The 17,640-nt window shown below is 30.9% G+C and overlaps 2 protein-coding genes across 5 annotated transcripts; one reads left to right on the top strand and one right to left on the bottom strand.

Annotated features, from left to right (window-relative positions):
* Positions 1–1,279: 1,279 nt before the first annotated feature.
* On the top strand, positions 1,280–6,217 carry LOC126660657 (uncharacterized). 4 transcript variants are annotated; one of them, XM_050354250.1, is made up of 8 exons: positions 1,280–1,536; positions 2,123–2,191; positions 2,832–2,939; positions 3,060–3,142; positions 3,239–3,314; positions 4,013–4,189; positions 4,571–4,699; positions 5,738–6,217. In XM_050354250.1, exons 1-8 carry the CDS (start codon positions 1,459–1,461, stop codon positions 5,897–5,899), a joined length of 882 nt encoding a protein of 293 aa, XP_050210207.1. In that variant the 5' UTR covers positions 1,280–1,458; the 3' UTR covers positions 5,900–6,217. The 4 variants fall into 4 exon arrangements, with proteins under 4 accessions (XP_050210207.1, XP_050210209.1, XP_055959940.1 ...); XM_050354252.2 differs by lacking the exon at positions 1,280–1,536 and adding an exon at positions 2,445–2,529 and having other exon boundaries at positions 2,121–2,191; XM_056103965.1 differs by lacking the exons at positions 1,280–1,536; positions 2,123–2,191 and adding an exon at positions 2,220–2,529 and having other exon boundaries at positions 2,676–2,939.
* Positions 6,218–11,425: 5,208 nt separating this feature from the next.
* On the bottom strand, positions 11,426–17,166 carry LOC126660999 (protein NRT1/ PTR FAMILY 4.3). Its single transcript, XM_050354746.2, has 5 exons — positions 16,918–17,166; positions 15,869–16,086; positions 14,165–14,596; positions 13,328–13,473; positions 11,426–12,424 (listed from the first exon to the last, which is right to left on the bottom strand). The coding sequence occupies exons 1-5, from the start codon at positions 17,054–17,056 to the stop codon at positions 11,557–11,559; spliced, it is 1,803 nt and encodes a 600-aa protein (XP_050210703.1). The 5' UTR covers positions 17,057–17,166; the 3' UTR covers positions 11,426–11,556.
* Between the last annotated feature and the right edge of the window lie 474 nt (positions 17,167–17,640).

Consider the following 17,640-nt stretch of genomic DNA (forward strand, 5'->3'; position numbering starts at 1 on the left):
TAAATAATTAGGCCAAAAAAAATCATAATTTTGAGAATTTATCGGAGAGAGGAGTATATATGTAATGTATAAAAAAACAATTGCTCCATGTATTGTATTTTAAAAATACAAAAATTAAAGCAGTAGAAAACTAAAATATAAAAATTGGTAAAATATGTAAAAAGCCCGAATATAAATCGTGTTTCTATGAATTTACATTGTTTTTATATTTGAGTTTTTTTTTTACTAAAATCAGCTTTATAAAGAAGCTTTGGTCAACTGAAATATAATAAAAAAATTATCACTTTTTAAAATTAAGGAAAAAAAAATATCCCGGACTTAAACTTGTGGGATAAATAGTAATGATAAAGAATCACTTTCACCCCTGAATTTGTGTCAAAATATCAAAAAAAAATCAAAACTGGAAAATAGGATCACTGAACTTGCGTATTTCAGCTTAAAAACACCTCTACCCACTCTCACTTAGGAGAGTGAAGTACACTCTCCGGTTTTAGATAGTAGTTTTCTATTAAAGTGGGTTTTAAGAAAAAAAAATGATTAAAATGATGCTTAAAATTTTCATGTTTTTCAAATGAACCTATAAAACTTTTAAATTAATATATAAATTTTGTAAATTAATAATTCATTTTAAAACTTTGTTTATTTTATTAATAATACTTAAAATTATAGGGACCTTTTAGTATTTTTATAATTTTCTTAAAAAAAAAAAAGTTTTCCAGCGAAGAGCTCCACCTCGCCGGAACCGAGGAGCCTGCTCTTCCATCTGAGGAGCAGAGCTCCTCGTTTTTCTGAGGAGCCTTTGCTCCTCAGATGGAGGAGCAGACGCTCCTCGATTTTCCGAGGAGCCTCTGCTCCTCAGATGAGGAGCCTCTGCTCTGCATCGGAGGAGCATCTGCTCCTTATCGGAAAAAATGAGGAGCTGCTGCTCCTCCGAAAAAACGAGGAGCAGCAGCTCCAAATTTTTTTTTTTTAAAAATATTCATTCATTTAATTAATGTTAATTATAATTAATTAGTGATTAATTATGATTGGAAGTGTTGATTATGATCAATTAGAGATTGATGTTGATTGATTTAAATCTCACTCTCCAATTAGAGCGCCACGTCAGCAAAGGGGTTTTTTGATCCGGTTTACACAAGTTTAAGGTATAAGTGATCCGGTTTTCCAGTTTTGGACGTTTTTGATATTTTGACGCAAGTTTGAGGGTGAAAGTGATCCTTTGTTCAAATAGTAATTAACGGACAAATAAATTGCCAAAATAAAGGCGTTTTATATTTAGTTTCCAGAACAAAAAATACGTATCTCTCAGTCTGTATTTTATCTCTTTCAAATCAATTCAATCTCGTATTATTTTCCCTCAAACAAAAAACCCTAATTTTCGAAATCGAAAGCAACAGTAATAATAATTCTACAATTACAACTGAAAAAATCAATCTAGAAGACTAGAACAAATAAACGATGCAAGCTGGTGGAGATGAAGTCAGCTTTCAAGAACTCGCTTCCAATCTTTCCACTTATAAAGAACAGCTTCTTAAGGTTTATTATTCTTCTCTATTTCGTTTATTTTGTAATCAAATTTGTAAGATTAGTGTATTATTTGTTATTTTCTTATTATTTTTTCTGAATTTTAGTGTATTTTGAGTTAGGGCTGCCCTAATATTTTTAAATTTTGATTGATCTGGTTCTGTTTGGAGTAAAATCTTTTGCTAGTGTTTTGTCAATTGAATTATAATTAGCTTCGTAACCATAGTGTGATAATTTGGGATAAGTTTTTGGTCTACCCCTGACGAGAATTAAAAACAATGAATATTTAGTGAAGGTTAAATTGAACTCTCTGATCAAGTGAATACTACTCGGTGTTGCTTTGGAGCGCAAAAGCGCCATAAAATATAATGTGATGGTGGTTATATAAGCCTAGAATGTAAATTAATAGAGAAGTAATCAAAATTATCAAGAGAAACAAATTCAAGAAGTCTCACTTTAGCCATTATACTTGAAGAAGAAAAGTCTTTCATTTTTTTCGTCATAATTTAATTTGCGTGTGTCAATATGTGGTGCCCGGTGTTGGGTATGATTTGTTGTCAGTTCTTGCATATATTGACTTTGCTTACTTGTTGATCAGGTTAGAGAGCTTTTGGCCGATGATCCTCATAATTCTGAGTATGTTGACATGGAGAAGGAGCTCAATGAGGTGATCCTTTTGTATGAATTTTTTTAAATAGTTTCTTGCTAGTGTTCCTTAGTTTTAAAATTTCTCTGGTTTTTTATATGGGCTTTTACTCTGAATATTTAGGAAACAGTCTTAATCTTCTATAGGGGGTCACAAAACAGACTAATAGGTGTTTCTTCATGGGTGTTGGGTAGATGTTATGATTAAGTGTCTAGGTTTTCTTTTTGATGCAATTGTATATCTACTTTTTATCTCTTCCTCCTCTCTTGTGAAGGATTCAACATGTTGTTCAAACAAGCAACATTATTTAGCTGCTAAGGGATACCATGGAGATTTGTTTTCATTTCAGGGTTGAAAAGGTGAGGGTGGCTTTTATGCTAGCTAAAGTTCATAAGTTCGAGAAATATGGACTGTGGAGAGTTTTCGTAAAATATATTAGAGTTATTTGTAAAGCTTAGAAGTTCTATAAGATGCCATCACCTCTTCTATCTTGGTTCATTTGCAGGTGTGCTATAAATTGTGATGGCCAGCCTGCCTCTCTTCCTGACCTGATTTGAGATGTTCACACTGAGATTCTAAGTTCATATTTTATGAAGATTGCCAATTTTTATGTTAAAGACTGTGTTTTATGTTATGGTTGCCTAACATTATCAAATTGCAGGTCATTGTTCTGACGGAGGAACTTCTTGCAACTGCGAAGCAGAATGAGACTCCTGGATCAGATATTGGGACAAAATCTAGTGCATCCCCCATTTTGCCTGAACACAATGTGAGTAAATCTGCAAGTTACATGTCTTTCGCTTCTCTGCAATGTTTTGGTATTTATGTTGTAAAAACCTTAATGTGAAGATATAATTGCTGAGACGGTGATTTCCCCCCTCTTTATTAGGAATCAACAAGCATCTCTGATCAATATGATAGGTTTCCTATTGGTACAAAAGTTCAAGCTGTATATAGTGAAGATGGGGAATGGTACGCAATAAACATAGATTTGATAATGTAAATGATGTTTTTCCTTTCATTTGTTTTACCGTTTTCTTTGCTTTGTTTGATTAGTTAAATGTGCAGGTATGATGCAACAATTGAGGATCATACTCCAATTGGCTATTTTGTTTCTTATGATGAATGGGGCAATAGAGAAGAGGTACACTTCTTGTTTCCTTTCATTAGAGAAGAATTTATATTATGTATGGATATCACTTTGCGAAGTATCGGATATAACTTTTTGTATCTAGGTTTACATCGAAAGTATAATGGACAAAATGGATTACAGCAATATCATGCAGTCATGCAGATTGTTCATAGACATGCGGAGGATGACAATAGTTGTGATTTAATAAATTACCTAATAAAATTTATTTTGGACGGCATTTTTCACTTCATAAGTTCTTCAGTTAGCTGTAGGTTATAAAATCTTATCCCATAAACTTCAAAGGAAGAGTCCAAGATGCTGGAAAGTGGAAACTCTTAGGATATAGTTTCATATATAGACTACAGGTTGAGAGGGCTGGCGTTTTATTGCATTTTGAGCCATTATTTTCGAAGAAGCATGAAACATGCATTATGGATTCAAATCACTGGCCATGGCACTGTGTGGTGAAGGGCTACACTTAGGCCTGTTATTTTACCTATTTACTGGTATTCCTTGCCAATAGAGGATATAACTCATAACAGCCTTTTTCCGTGACCTAGACTAAAACACTTTGATTTTTATTGCATGAGCTCATTAGGGTTTATCCTCAGCTGCATGAAATTAATCCTTCACATTGTTGCTTGTTTATTTAAGTCATATTTACTATATCAAACAGTGGACGCTTTTTTCCTGACAGCTGGTAATCCCAGGTGGATCCTGCCAATGTAAGACCGGCTGAAGTTAATGCTTTACTGGAAGCAGAAAAAGTTGCTGAGGCTACAAAACAAGCCATCAAAAGGAAAATTGAACAAGCTGCTTCTGTCGACTTTCAGTCGCGAAGTATGCCAGCAAAGCTTCGTATAAATTCAGATGACCCAGAGGATGTGGTAAGTAGCATTTATATATGCTATTATGTTATTCTCTTACTTTTGGGTTACTATTTGTATTCGTAAGGTTGGCAGTGTCGCTTATTCTGAAATTTATTGCGATTTATTTGGAACTTAAGTTTATTTAAGCGTTATTATTCTTTTGGGTGATAGAGAAACTAATCTGCGCAATTGGTAATACATCCAAGGGTCTCCTTGGCCTAATTCTTTTTTTTCTAAAGGAAGTAAGGTGATTTATATGTTGATTAATTCATAAAATGGCGTTATAAGAAAGTTTTATTTTTCAATGCTGTCCACCATGGTGTGCCGGGCTATTTCTTTTTCTTCCATAAGTTTTTGGTTAAAAGATGATGTTTACCCTTCTGAATTTAACCTCTACAGAAAGCTGCCAAGCGCAAGAAGATACATTCTTTTAAATCGAAGATGCGTTTTGAGCAGCTTGAAGTTGTACAGAATAAGCGGCAGAATGCATGGCAGCAGTTCCAGACTGCTAAAGGCAGCTCTAAAAAGGTCTGTGCTTGAAATGTTAACATTTTTGTTTTGGACCAACCCATCTTAAGGTCTTTGTGCTATACTTTTTTTTATCTAGTCCTTAGAAATCAATTGGGATTCATCAAGTCCCTGTATTTTTTTTTTCAATTAACAAGTCCTTTACAATCACGCGTTGTTAGTTAATGTCCACAATTTACAAATCAGCAACAGAAAAATAATTTATGCATTATCAAAGACCAAGTCAAAGTATAATATGATTGAGAGATTATGCATTGACTTAGATCTTTGATGCGTAAATTATTTTTTTATTGCTGAAGTGAAAATTATGAACATTAACTTAGTACTTTTGATGGTAAATTTGCCTATTCTTTTTAATTTAAGGACTTGAAAATTTAAAAAAATTAAAGGCTTAAATGCACAAAAAATCACTAATTTCCGCGTGTTTTTGGTATTTAACATATCGTTTTAATTTTGGCAAAAAAGTACAGGAACTTTTAAAATTTTGCAATTAAAGACACCGGCACCGTTTTGGATGTAAAAACGAGCACCGTTTTGGATGTAAAATGACACTATTTTTTAAAGGAAACGCACATGTGGTCTTAATTGCAAGAAATTGGAAAGTTTATGTCAAATATGCCAAAATTAAAAGATTATGTTAAATATCAAAAACATGTGAAAGTTTGTGATTTTTGGTTCATTTAAGCCAAACTTAAAGTGGTGAATTCCAATTGATAAACAAAAATAAATAAATAAAGTACATGGACTTTAAAATGGGTTTTGTCTTCTTTTTCTCTTTATAGTTTTACTTGTTTCCATACAAAAATCAACAACTTTATTGAGCTTTTATGGCTTACAAAATCACCATCTGTGGACTTCACTTCTTGTTGGAATGTAAAGTCTTTCTAGTTACTTTCCAAAATAGTTGATTTGTTCTGTGTTATAACTATTTGGGATCATGGAAGTGCCAAAAGTAGTGAAAAAACATTAGAACTTTTAGATACCGCGAAATGAGCATTTTCATTATTTTGATTTGTAACCATGAATTTTCTGTTACAGATTGGCTTCTTCTCAGGGCGCAAACGAGAGAGTATTTTTAAGTCTCCTGATGATCCCAACGGTAAGGTTGGTGTGACTGGAAGTGGGAAGGGGTTGACAGAGTTCCAAAGGAGGGAGAAGCACTTACGCCTTAAAAATGGAGCTGCGGAAAGTGACGATTAGACTGATAAATCTTTGTTTTTAGTGTAATTTTGCTTCTTTGCCAGTTGATACAGTAGTAGTATGGGCCCTGGTTGTTACAACTCTGGTCGATATGTTGTAACGTCGGTGGCGGAGGAGTCTTATCAGTGATATTTAGTGCATAGCATGTCTTTGTTAACACAGTAAGTGACCAAGTGTTTAGATATCACTGATCGTGTTAGGCGTAAAGATGTTTTTATGTATGCGTTTTTGCTTCTTTGTAGACATTTTATTGTCGACGTGATTCACTAGCTTGTACCAAAGGTCTTGAAAAGAAAGAAGCACATAAACTTTGAGATAGCTGCGATTCTTGTTTTTGAAATGTTTTGAAAACTGGTTTTTTTGGGAAATCAGAAGAAATGTTTTGCTCGTTTCTAGAGATAATAAAAATTAGATATTTATTTTCTATAAACAAGAAAAACCTTCAAAATTAGCTCTAGATGAATAAATGTAACCAATTGTTTTGATATTTTATTATTTATTTTTTTCTGTTTCAATAGATTTGTTTATTTTTTATATTTTTTTCGTCAAATAATAATTTACATTGGTAGAATGGTTGGAATTATAACGACATGACTCCTCAATGAAATAGTCATTCATAGTTACTACTTGACCATCCAATTATAGTAATATTGTATACAATTGTTGTGACGCGTTTTTTTTACAACTAGCCAATGAGCATCTGTGATAGAAAATATTTTAATTATAATTTTTTGTCATTTAATTTTTCACATGGTTAACGCACTATTAATTTGTTACACGAATAAGATGATGTAACAGTTATAAATTTTTCAACATTGTATTAAGAAAAGCTACCATTCAAATAATTCTATATCCCTAAGAGAAAAATTTCTTGTAGGGAAAAAGGTCATTTATGCCCTTAAAGTTTGCCTCCAGGATCAAACAAGCTCTCAACGTTAAGAGAGGTTCAAATATGCCCTCGACGTCTTAAAAAGTGAACAACCAGGCCCCTATTTTGACTTATAAGTTAGACGTTGAGGGCCTGGTTGTCGAAATTGGAGGGCTTGGTTGTTCATTTTTCAAGACGTTAGGGGCATATTTAAACCTTTCTTAACGTTGAGGGCTTGTTTGATCCTGGAGGCAAACCTTAGGGGCATAAAGGACCCTTTTCCCTTTCTTGTATGATGAAATGATGATATTTTGTAAATCAGCTCCTCCATAAAAATCTGAAATCTTAATACCTTCGCCACAATTTGACATGTCAAACTCCCGCCAAGATAAAATTATTATGCCATAAAACATATGTTTCTATTTAAAAAAAACAGATACAATTTGGAATGCCAAATGCCCGCCAAGATATGCCATCAAACATATATATTTTCTAGGGAAAATGGTCATTCCTGCCCCTAAAATTTAGGGTCAGGATCAAATAAGTCCTCAACGTCTGAAAAGGTTCATCCATACTCCCACCGTTTGTAAAAATGAACAATCAGGCCCCTCGGTTGAACGCCTTTTCATTGCTCCTAAGGCTCTGTTAGTCTAATCTTACGTAACAAAGATAAAAGGATCATTTATGCCCCTAAGGTTTGGATCCGAGATCAAATGAGCTCTCAGCGTTTGAAAAGGTTCAGTTATCCCCCCCAACCTTTGAAAACTGAACAGTTACCCCCCTCCTCGCTCTGTTTAACATTGTCTCGCTGCTTTCCAAACTCCTTTAGTGTGATCCTACGTGGCTAATTTTTACTTTTTTCCTTTAATCGAACCATAGGCGACCGTCGTCGAACAATTAATCGGTAATAATTGTCCGCTATTATTGAAGACAATTAAACGTAATTAATTATGAAACATAAATTATATATAAAAAAATTAGTTTATTCATCTTCCTTATGTATTCCGATCCGACAATTATATTCCTCCAAATATTAGAAACCCAACAATTATATAAAAAATCAACTTAAAGGATAAAAAGTGTATTCATTTTCATTTGGCGTTCCATCTCAGTACTGCCGCCTTCCACCTCACTAAACACTTCTTTTCCTTCGTCTCTAGCATAGCAAGTTTCATCAAATAAGATACCGATTAATGAAGATAATTCCTTATTCGATTGTTGGAGAAGGACAATCTATCGGTTTAACTCGGTTTTGCAATAAAATGACTTTGCTGAGAGAAAGACCATCACTGTTGATAAAATATCTGACGGTAAAAATTAGCCACGTAGGATCACAATAACGGATTTAGGAAACAATGACATAGTGTTAAACTGTAGGGCCTAACTGTTTTTTTTTCAAACATTGGGGGGCATAAGTGAATCTTTTCAAATGTTGGGGGAGGGGGGGTATAAGTAAATCTTTTCAAACGTTGGGGCATAAGTGATCATTTTCAAATGTTTGAGAACTCATTTGATTCTAGACTCAAACCGTAGGAGCATAAATGCTTCTTTAATCTTTGCCACGCATGATCAGACTAACGGAGTCTTAGGAGCAATGAAATAGCGTTAAACCAAGGGGTCTGATGGTTCATTTTTACAAAGATTGGGGGTATAGATGAATCTTTCCGGACGTTGAATGCTTATAGGGACATGATTGATCCTTTTTTCTGTGTTCTATAGTTACTTTTTTCTATATTTGGAAAAAAAGACCAGTTTATAGTTATGTAATAGTTCTAATGTTTTCTATAATCATGAATTTGATAGAATTAGAATGAGAAGTATATTTTTGTCAGACATCTCACTAGAAATCTCTACTAGCTAAAAGTTTGTAAATATAATTATATAATTTTAATAATATAATATGAATAATATTCAATAAATATAATTAAAACTTATATAATTTTGTACACACACATATGCATATATATAATATTATTTATATTTGTTTATATATTAATATTATTGGTAATTTTTTTGTGATTACAAATTAATTTTTAAAGTATAGTATTAACCATATCATATGAATGAAAAATTAATTATAAATTTTAAAGAAATTGCATTTTTAAAGTTATTGAAGTAATTTAGTACAGAAATTGGCATAACAGAAATTATTAGATATTTTTCTTTTCTATAATATTATATTATTAATTTGAATTTTTTTATTCAATAATTTAAAAATTATTATACTATCATTTTAATTTATAATTAAATGATATTAATTATTAGTATCAAATTATAAAATAGAATTACATTTGAACAAAGAATCACTTTACCCCCTCATCTTGGCACAAAGTATCAAAAACGTCCAAATTGAAAAAATCGGATTACTTTTACCCTAAAATTGTTAAAATCGGTACAAAAACACCCCTTATACTGACGTGGCACTTAATTGGAGAGTGGGTTTCTAATTAAACCTAATTTACTCTAATTAATCACATTTAAACACTAATTAATAACAATTAAATTCTAATAAATCTAGAGGCCCTTTTGAACTTTTATCTAAAAAAATTATTTTTTTTTACTTTCCGGCGAGGGGGACTTCCTCCTCGCCGGAAGTCTGTTCTTGAGAGAACAGACCGGCGAGGCCGTCTGTTCCAGAGAGAACAGACCCGCCGGTCTTTTCTCTGAAGAACAGACCTGGGTCTGTTCTTCAAGACCCATGGATCAATTTTTTGACCCATGGGTCTGATTTAATTTTTAAATTTTTTTAATTTTTTATTAAAAAATAGAAATTTTAAAGATTAATTTGGTATATAAGTAAAAGTTGGAGGATTAATTTGTAATTTTAAGTTTGAAATTAAAAGGATGAAATTTTTATTATTTTTAAATTATTAGGTATTAATTTAAAATGTTTAAAAAAAATTAGGACTATTTCAAACTTTTTTCAATCAAAAACCACCTTGGAAAACCAAAACCCCTATTAAAACCGGAGAGTGAGGGACACTCTCTAGGGTGAGAGTGGGGAGGGGGTTTTTTGTACTAAATTTGACAAGTTCAGGGTAAAAGTGATCCCGTTTTGCTAATTTGGACGTTTTTAATACTTTATGCCAAGTTCAGGAGGTAAAGTGATCCTTTGTTCAATTACATTTCTACATGTTTGTGCATCAGTTATAACTGGTTATCCAGTTCAATATGATTTTCGATATAAAAACCTATCAAAGAATCAGAACCGTACCAATCTTTAATCCGGTTCAAAAGAATCAACGATTTTAAATATTTCCGGTTCAGTTTCGATCCGGATTTAGGAATCTTAAAAACTTATGCACAACCCTACTTGTCATAGCAAAACTATCCATCAAATGACCAAAAAGGATGGAAAGACAGGCAATATGCCTGTGTTTTATCCCACATCTTGATGGAAATTCAACCACTAATGTTTACATATATGTAGTGATGAGGGTCCTATCGATCTCCAACATCAAGACATTTATGTTTAAGCCATATCTTTTGTTACAAAGTTATTATCATTTTGATTTGAAAATCAACAACCAACTTATATGTCTCGAGTATTTTAAAAGTTGACAATTTTATGAAACTTGATAAGTTTATCTCAATTTCACATATATTTTAGTGTTATCAATGATGGATTTAAGGAAATTATATATTCATCCTTTTGAAATTCACATTATTTTCATAATTTTAAGCATGTTATTAATTCTTAAATTGTATTTTGTATGCATCATGTTAAATACTAATTGAGCAATTTGTTCTAAAATTAGGTTAGAAATGGTACCAACATTAAAAATTAGACTAAAATTATTAAAAGTAAAAATGATGATTAATTTTTTTAGAAAAAAGGTACTGGTTTTTTTTATCCATTAAGCCTTTTGTTTTGGTAACCTCTCTTTCTATCTATTTCTAAGTTAAACTTTTTCTTTTTTACTTTAGTGGATGGAGCGTTGATTATGTTAAATATACATGCATCACTTTTGTAGTAGTTAGCTTGTTCTTAAAGATCTCTCTTTTATTCATGTAGTAGTATAGCAATAGCCAAGTATCATATCTCTTTATTAGTTGGTTATTATTTGGTTCGAACCAAACTAATTTTTTTTTTTTCAAATCAAATCGAATCAAAATTTTGTTCTTTTTCAAACTGAATGTACACATATTTTAATTTTTTCAAACCGACACAATCGAATCAGTTAGTTCTTTTGATTTTTTTATGATTTGGTTTGTATCAAAATCTAATTTTTTTTTTAATTTCAAAACCAATTTGAACTAATTTTTTTTTTAATTTTTTGTATGTCAAATTGCATTAGACCAAGTTTAACTTAATTTGGTTATTCCATTTGGTTCGATTTTTACATACACCTATACAATATATACACAAATGAGAAATAAAAGGAGAACGCCACGGATCTTGTAAAAGGGTTACTATAGCACAATGTAAACAAATTATAATAAAAGCAAGTGAGGGTAGATCTCTCCAAATTCAACCAGAGGTTTTGAGTTCGAACTCCAATCTTTATAATTTATAGTTTGGTTAATTTAAATTATATTTCTAATGGAAGAAGATTGTCTTCCGTTGTGCAATTTAATATTTATTTATGTTAAAAAGACAAAATATAATAACAAAAATTAAAAGATACAGGTAAATATAAATATAGAGAAAAAAGAGATAAATCCATTCTAATAATTTCTTTTTCATAATTCTTTAATGATATAATATAATACAAGCCTAAAGATCATAATATTAAACCAAACATATTCATAATTCCTATCATAAATACATATAATATAATCTCTTAACCTATACTTTCAATAAGCAGTCATCCCCATTTGTTTCAAACTCTTGAATTTGTGAGCTTGACCTAGATGGAATATTACCAGAATACCACTTGGACCAAAACAAATAGTTGAGAAAATTGAGGAAGCTAAGGACAGCAAGCAGCCAATAGAAAAGGTCAAGCCTGTCATTATTGAGATTATTATCACTTAACCAACCTTTATGATTTGAGGAGGTTGAAGAGCTAATTTTATTCACTAATGACACCAAAATTGAACTAAAATAAAATCCAAATGAATATGAACAATATGTCATTGCTGTTAAAAATGCTTGCATACCCTTTAAAGATTGTTTATAAAAAAATTCAATTAGCCCCACAGCAGTAAGCATTTCAGAAATTCCAAAGATTAGAAATTGGGGTGTGATCCAAAAAATTGAAATTGTTTGGTTTGAAATTACTGATTTATCCCTTCTGATTTTTTCCATAATTGCAGCAGAAATCATGGAAAAAGTTACAAGAAATAAACCAGTCCCTATTCTTTGTAAAGGGGTAATTCCTGACTCATGATTGGTGAATTTTCTTGCAAAAGGGACAAAAAATGTGTCATATAGAGGGACTAAAATGATGAGAATAATGTAAGGGATGGCTTGAAGTGAAGCTGGTGGAATTTTGAAGGAGTTAGTGAGATGGGTATTCATGGAATTTCCTTGTTGGACTGAAAAAGTTTGGAGTTGGGCTAAAATTGTGTTGAAAATAATTGTGCAAGCAAATATTGGAATTACTGAAATTAGTATTTTGACTTGCTCCACTTGTGTCATTGTGCATAATCTCCATGGGGACTCTTTAGTATTTATCCCATCTTGTAATTTGATGCAAGCCTTGTCCAAGAATCTTAAAAAAAAAACAAAAAATAGTTGATGAAATTAAATTTACCATGTTAATAAATAGGCTTAATCACCAAAAAAAACCCCACCTTTTAGCCCCTTTTCAAATGCACCCTGACGTTGCAATTTTGTCAGTTGCACCCTAATTCGCACCTTTGGTTTTCTATTCCACCCTCAAGTACTAAATTGATCTCCTTTTCATTTGAAAAAAGTTAAAATAAGTCATCTATTTTTAACTTTTTATGTGGAAAAGAGTTCAAACGAGTACTTTATAAGGGTTTTTATGAATTTTTCCCGAGTGAAAAAAGTCCAATTTAATTTTGAGGGTGGAATTGAAATCCAAAAATGCAAATCAGGGTGCAACTGACAAAATTGCAACGTCAGGGTGCAACTGAAAAAAGGATAAAAAGTGAGTTTTTTTGGTGATTAAACCTAATAAATATTATATCTAGATAAATTAATAATAATTTCTTCTTGACAATATGCCATAAGATTGTATAAACATATGTTATACGGAAACGAAAACGTTAAAATAAGAAATACTAAAATGAAAAATTATAAAATGATATGATTAATATAAAACAAAATAATTTTATATATCTATTATCAAGAATAAATTGACAGAAATGGTTTTTACAAATAATTATGACATCCCGGTCCATCAAATTTGCGAGTTTTGACGATTATCTAACAAACAAATAAAAGGTCAAAAATCTAATTAATAAAGATAATATATAATTCAGCATCTTATGTTATTTAATGATACACTAATCCATATTTTAAGATTTGTTTTGGTAAACTTGTCTATAATAACAAAATTATTTTTATAATAACATATAAATTTTCATAAAATTAGATAGTCAATCAATTCCTTAAAATTTTATGATTTTTTCTTCTTTAGAATAATTACCTGAATCTTTGAGTGTGCACTAATTTGGCAGAGTCAGAAGATAAGGCAACAATGTTATTATTTAGTGTGTGGTTTTGGCTTCCATATAGCATATCTGGATTAGATGGACAGACTTGTTTTCTCTTTAGTATGGCAGCCACAAATACCTGATACAAATTTACAAAAAGATTATGAGAATCCAACTCTATAATTTATAATTAATTTCACTAAGCTGACTTTGATATTAAGTAAACTATATTATACATTGAATTGATTTCTAAAGCACATGTTAAAAATTAGTTGAAATTAACTGTTAATCCCACAAAAATTATTATTAAAGATATTAAAAACCACTAAATGAAAAATAAGTTCTTGGTTGGTCACACACTCAACAATCTAATAATGACTTGTGAAACACATAATATACATAATTGCAACTAGACATCAGCGGTCATTATCCACATGTAATAGTTAAAATAAAACATGAAAATTCATGGGAAGCTTATAATAACTTTTGAAAAAAATCAAATATGCAAATACTACTATATATAGAAGTTGAACCGAATGAACTAGTCGTTCGGTTAATTTTTCTAGTTACTTTCAGTTATTTTGGCTTGGTTTATAGTAAAACTTAACCAAAACCTTTTATTTTAAAACATAACAAAACCGAACCAAACTGGAAAACCAACTATTCGATAATCTCAAACCGAGCATTACCAAATTTATCGGTTCGGTTTAATTATACGGTTTAATTTGGTTTTTGCACACCCTAGTTAGCTACTCATTTATGTATTAGTGATAAATCAACACTCACAACTATGACAAAATAGAAAATTAAATTAGGTTGAGAAAAATTACTTGAGCAATGGGAGTGATGATGCTTCCTTGAGGAGGTTTATTTCTATAATACAAAGTACCCGAAACCAAAGTGATAAGACCCATAGCCATAACCGCAGCAGAAACACCAAACCCGACATCCATACCCGAATGTGTTTGAACCCAAACCAGAACGGTTAGGGCAATAAGTTCACCCATTGAGAAAGCAAAATATGCAGCATTGAAATATGTTGAAAGCTTCTTGGATTGGTTTGGGTCGGTTTGATTAAACTGGTCAGCTCCATGGGCAATCATGTTTGGTTTAACACATCCACTTCCTAGTGCCACTAGATATAGTGCTACAAAAAATATTAAGGCCTTGAACCCTTTTGCTTCTTCACAATATTGTTGATCAATACATGGTGGTGGCTTTAGTTGAGGAAGATGAGCTTGGACGGAAAGTAATATGAAACCCTACAACACATAGAATATATATTCATTAGTGAAATTTAATTAATGCAGTATAATTATATAGAATATTTTTTCGGCCATCACTAAATGTGTTCGTAACTCGTTTGCTGTTGACATGACGCGATTTATAGACTAGATACATAGGATAACCTTTTTACGCATATGTATGCTTGATTATATTCCAAACGAGTTGTACGTATATTTGCAAATGTTTGGAAAAATATTGGATAAAACTGATGAAGTTTAAAGAATATGATTTATGATAAAACTCATGGTAGATAAATTTATTTTGAAAATAATAAAAGGATTTTGACTTTTTAAAGATTTAGTGTATGAATGGTGTATATTCATTTCTAATTTGAAAATATCTACACAATGGGACCTTTAAGAGTTATGATTTAATGGTGGAACATTCATGTGCACTACATACAAAAGAACTTTTGTGGATGTTATAATAAAAGGTGAAGAATTATGAAGTGGTATATATATTATACAAATTAATATAATGTTGGTTGAGAGGTATTTTGCTAGAAAGACAAAAAGTATGAAAGAAATAAAAAAGGTAACTTCATCAATAATGTGAGAGTGAGAGATAGAGAGATGTTGAAAGAATGAAGCATTAAGAAAGATTCATTCCCCTCTCATAAAAAGAGTCTAAATTTTTAATAAAAGAATTCATTATTTATCAATTTTGAATTATTTATATTCTAATTTGACATTATTTGTGATAACTAAAGGTATAAAATAATTCAAAATTAACAAATTGTGAATATTTTTGTTTAAAATCACGGAACTTAAACTATTTTAATATTTAACTCCAAATTAAAGGGGCGAATTATTAAATGACCTATAGTTAAAATGTTATAAGTATTCGGCAATAAACTGCTAGGTCGTGGGTTCAAATTTTCACACAAGCACTCACCCATCTCCAATTATTTAAAAAAATATTTATATTTATCCATAATTTTAATATGCATATAAAAATATATTATATTTTTGAAATTGCGCCATATATACCATTACTTTTCAACCTTCGTCAAATATATCTTCAATCGATTTGAAGCTTATGTGGCGTGATGTTATATACGCCATATAAAATAGACTTCTATATTTATAGACGTATATCACCGCGTCACATCAGACTAATAGATTAAAGTTATGAAAAAACATAAATAGTTTACCTTGAATGTAACACGTTAAATTCTTTTCGATCTGAGAGTTTCCGGTTACTTTATTATTATAATAAAAAAAAGGAATTAAAAGAAATGAACTTACAGAAAGCTCGACAAAGCCAAAGATGAGCATGGTCCAGAAACAACCAAGATAGGAGTCAGAAAGGTAGCCACCAAGAAGGGCCAAAATGAAGACAGTTCCAACAAAGTTTGTGACAATATTTGCAGAGCTTGACAAAGAGAAATGCATCTCATTCATCACATATGTTATCAGATTGTTCCCTACTGCTGCTATTCCCATTATCTCAAATGCTTGCAGCCCTGAAATTTAATATAATATTTACCATAATTATATTACATTTACCATATATACTACGCTCTTTAAATTTTATTAGTTTGGTCCAGTATATTTTGACCGTTTCCGAATATTCAAGGCTTATTTGGAGCGTAGCCAATCTGACATGAAACTGTATATAATATCATACCATGTTAGTTTGGCCACGCTCCAAAAAAATTATAGATATAATTGACAACATATAGAATATACTCAACTGTACTAGTAAGATTTAAAAATTATAGTATATATGTTAAAAAAATTATAATTATTCGTAGATAAATTTTGTTGCTTAGTTAAAACCCTAGTAAACAATAATACGATAGAAAGAGAAAGATATAACTAGTTATATTTTTTTTTTTAGAATTTTCAAGCATACTGACTCATCACTCATGTTGCTTTCACTATATATCAAGCTACCCAATTCAAAAAAAATAAAAATTAAACACACAATATACTAAATAATGAGCTTAAAAAATTAATTTTTTGTTTTGTTTTTCTTTTGAAAAAAAAACTTTTCCAAATAAGAAAAATGGAGAAAAAGCAAAATGTTCATTCTCATTCAAAACCTTTCCCTACTCTTAATCAATAACAAATCTCCTAGTATTACGATAAATGCATATCTTAGTTTTTTTCGAGTATTTTTCTCCGTAAAAAATGAAAAATATTAAATAAAATACAAAAAAATAATCACATGAACAACATGAACAAGATCTCTCAAGCTAAATAAAAGGGTCTAAATATAAAAATTAATGGAACACACTTAAATCATGTGTGTTAATATTAATACTATAAAATTAAGAGAGAGGAGCACATACCAAGAACAAATGTTGCAGCTCTCATGCCACCATGTTTGCTAGGGTTTGAGGCTCTTCCTCTCCAATCAACTGTATTACTATTCTCTCCATTAACAACACAATTCATCATCTTCTTACTACTCATTTCCATCTCTTTCATTATTTATAAACTCAGAATCGTCGTCCGAAACTCGACTGAAACGGATATAAAACCGATATGAAACTGATACGAAACCGAAATGAAACTATATAGAGAAGTTGTGTTACTCTTCTTGTGTTATGCTGAAACTGAGGGAATTGGGTTGTCTTAAATATATACTAACAAAGGAGAAGAGAAAGCTCCCTTGTAATGAATTTGCCTTTGAAAATAAGCCCACACGCACTTCAACTACGTGGATTACACTTGAAACAGAAAATTAAAAGGTGTTTTTGCTATTTGCTATAAATAATTTTATTTTTTGAGCTAATTAATTAGATACACTTTTGGTAAACAGGAGAATTTGTTGCTGTGTACTGTGTATGTTATTTTATTGTATAGAGTTGACATTTATGGTAGTGTTAGTGTTTTTATGTAAGGTGGTCCACATTCTTTCCGTTCTCTATTTCTATGTTCTATGATTGTTTTCACTCATTTATTATATATTTTGATATTTGATATCTCTATTAACTTAGAATCGAGTCAAAGGATTTAGTATTCTTTTAGTAAAAATACGTGAGGTGTTTTTATAGGGGTGAGAAAAAAAC

The sequence above is a fragment of the Mercurialis annua genome, linkage group LG8 (genome assembly GCF_937616625.2).
Source record: "Mercurialis annua linkage group LG8, ddMerAnnu1.2, whole genome shotgun sequence".
Classification (NCBI taxonomy): domain Eukaryota; kingdom Viridiplantae; phylum Streptophyta; class Magnoliopsida; order Malpighiales; family Euphorbiaceae; genus Mercurialis; species Mercurialis annua.

Excerpts from the sequence above, each read along its gene's own strand:
- LOC126660657 (XM_050354250.1), top strand. The coding sequence starts at position 1,459 with ATGCAAGCTGGTGGAGATGAAGTCAGCTTTCAAGAACTCGCTTCCAAT. Across the intron at positions 1,537-2,122 it reads ATAAAGAACAGCTTCTTAAG|GTTAGAGAGCTTTTGGCCGA; the intron begins GTTTATTATTCT and ends CTTGTTGATCAG. Across the intron at positions 4,700-5,737 it reads CTAAAGGCAGCTCTAAAAAG|ATTGGCTTCTTCTCAGGGCG; the intron begins GTCTGTGCTTGA and ends TTTCTGTTACAG.
- LOC126660999 (XM_050354746.2), bottom strand. The coding sequence starts at position 17,056 with ATGAAAGAGATGGAAATGAGTAGTAAGAAGATGATGAATTGTGTTGTT. Across the intron at positions 14,597-15,868 it reads TTGGCTTTGTCGAGCTTTCT|GGTTTCATATTACTTTCCGT; the intron begins GTAAGTTCATTT and ends TATGTGTTGTAG. Across the intron at positions 13,474-14,164 it reads TCATCACTCCCATTGCTCAA|GTATTTGTGGCTGCCATACT; the intron begins GTAATTTTTCTC and ends AATTTGTATCAG.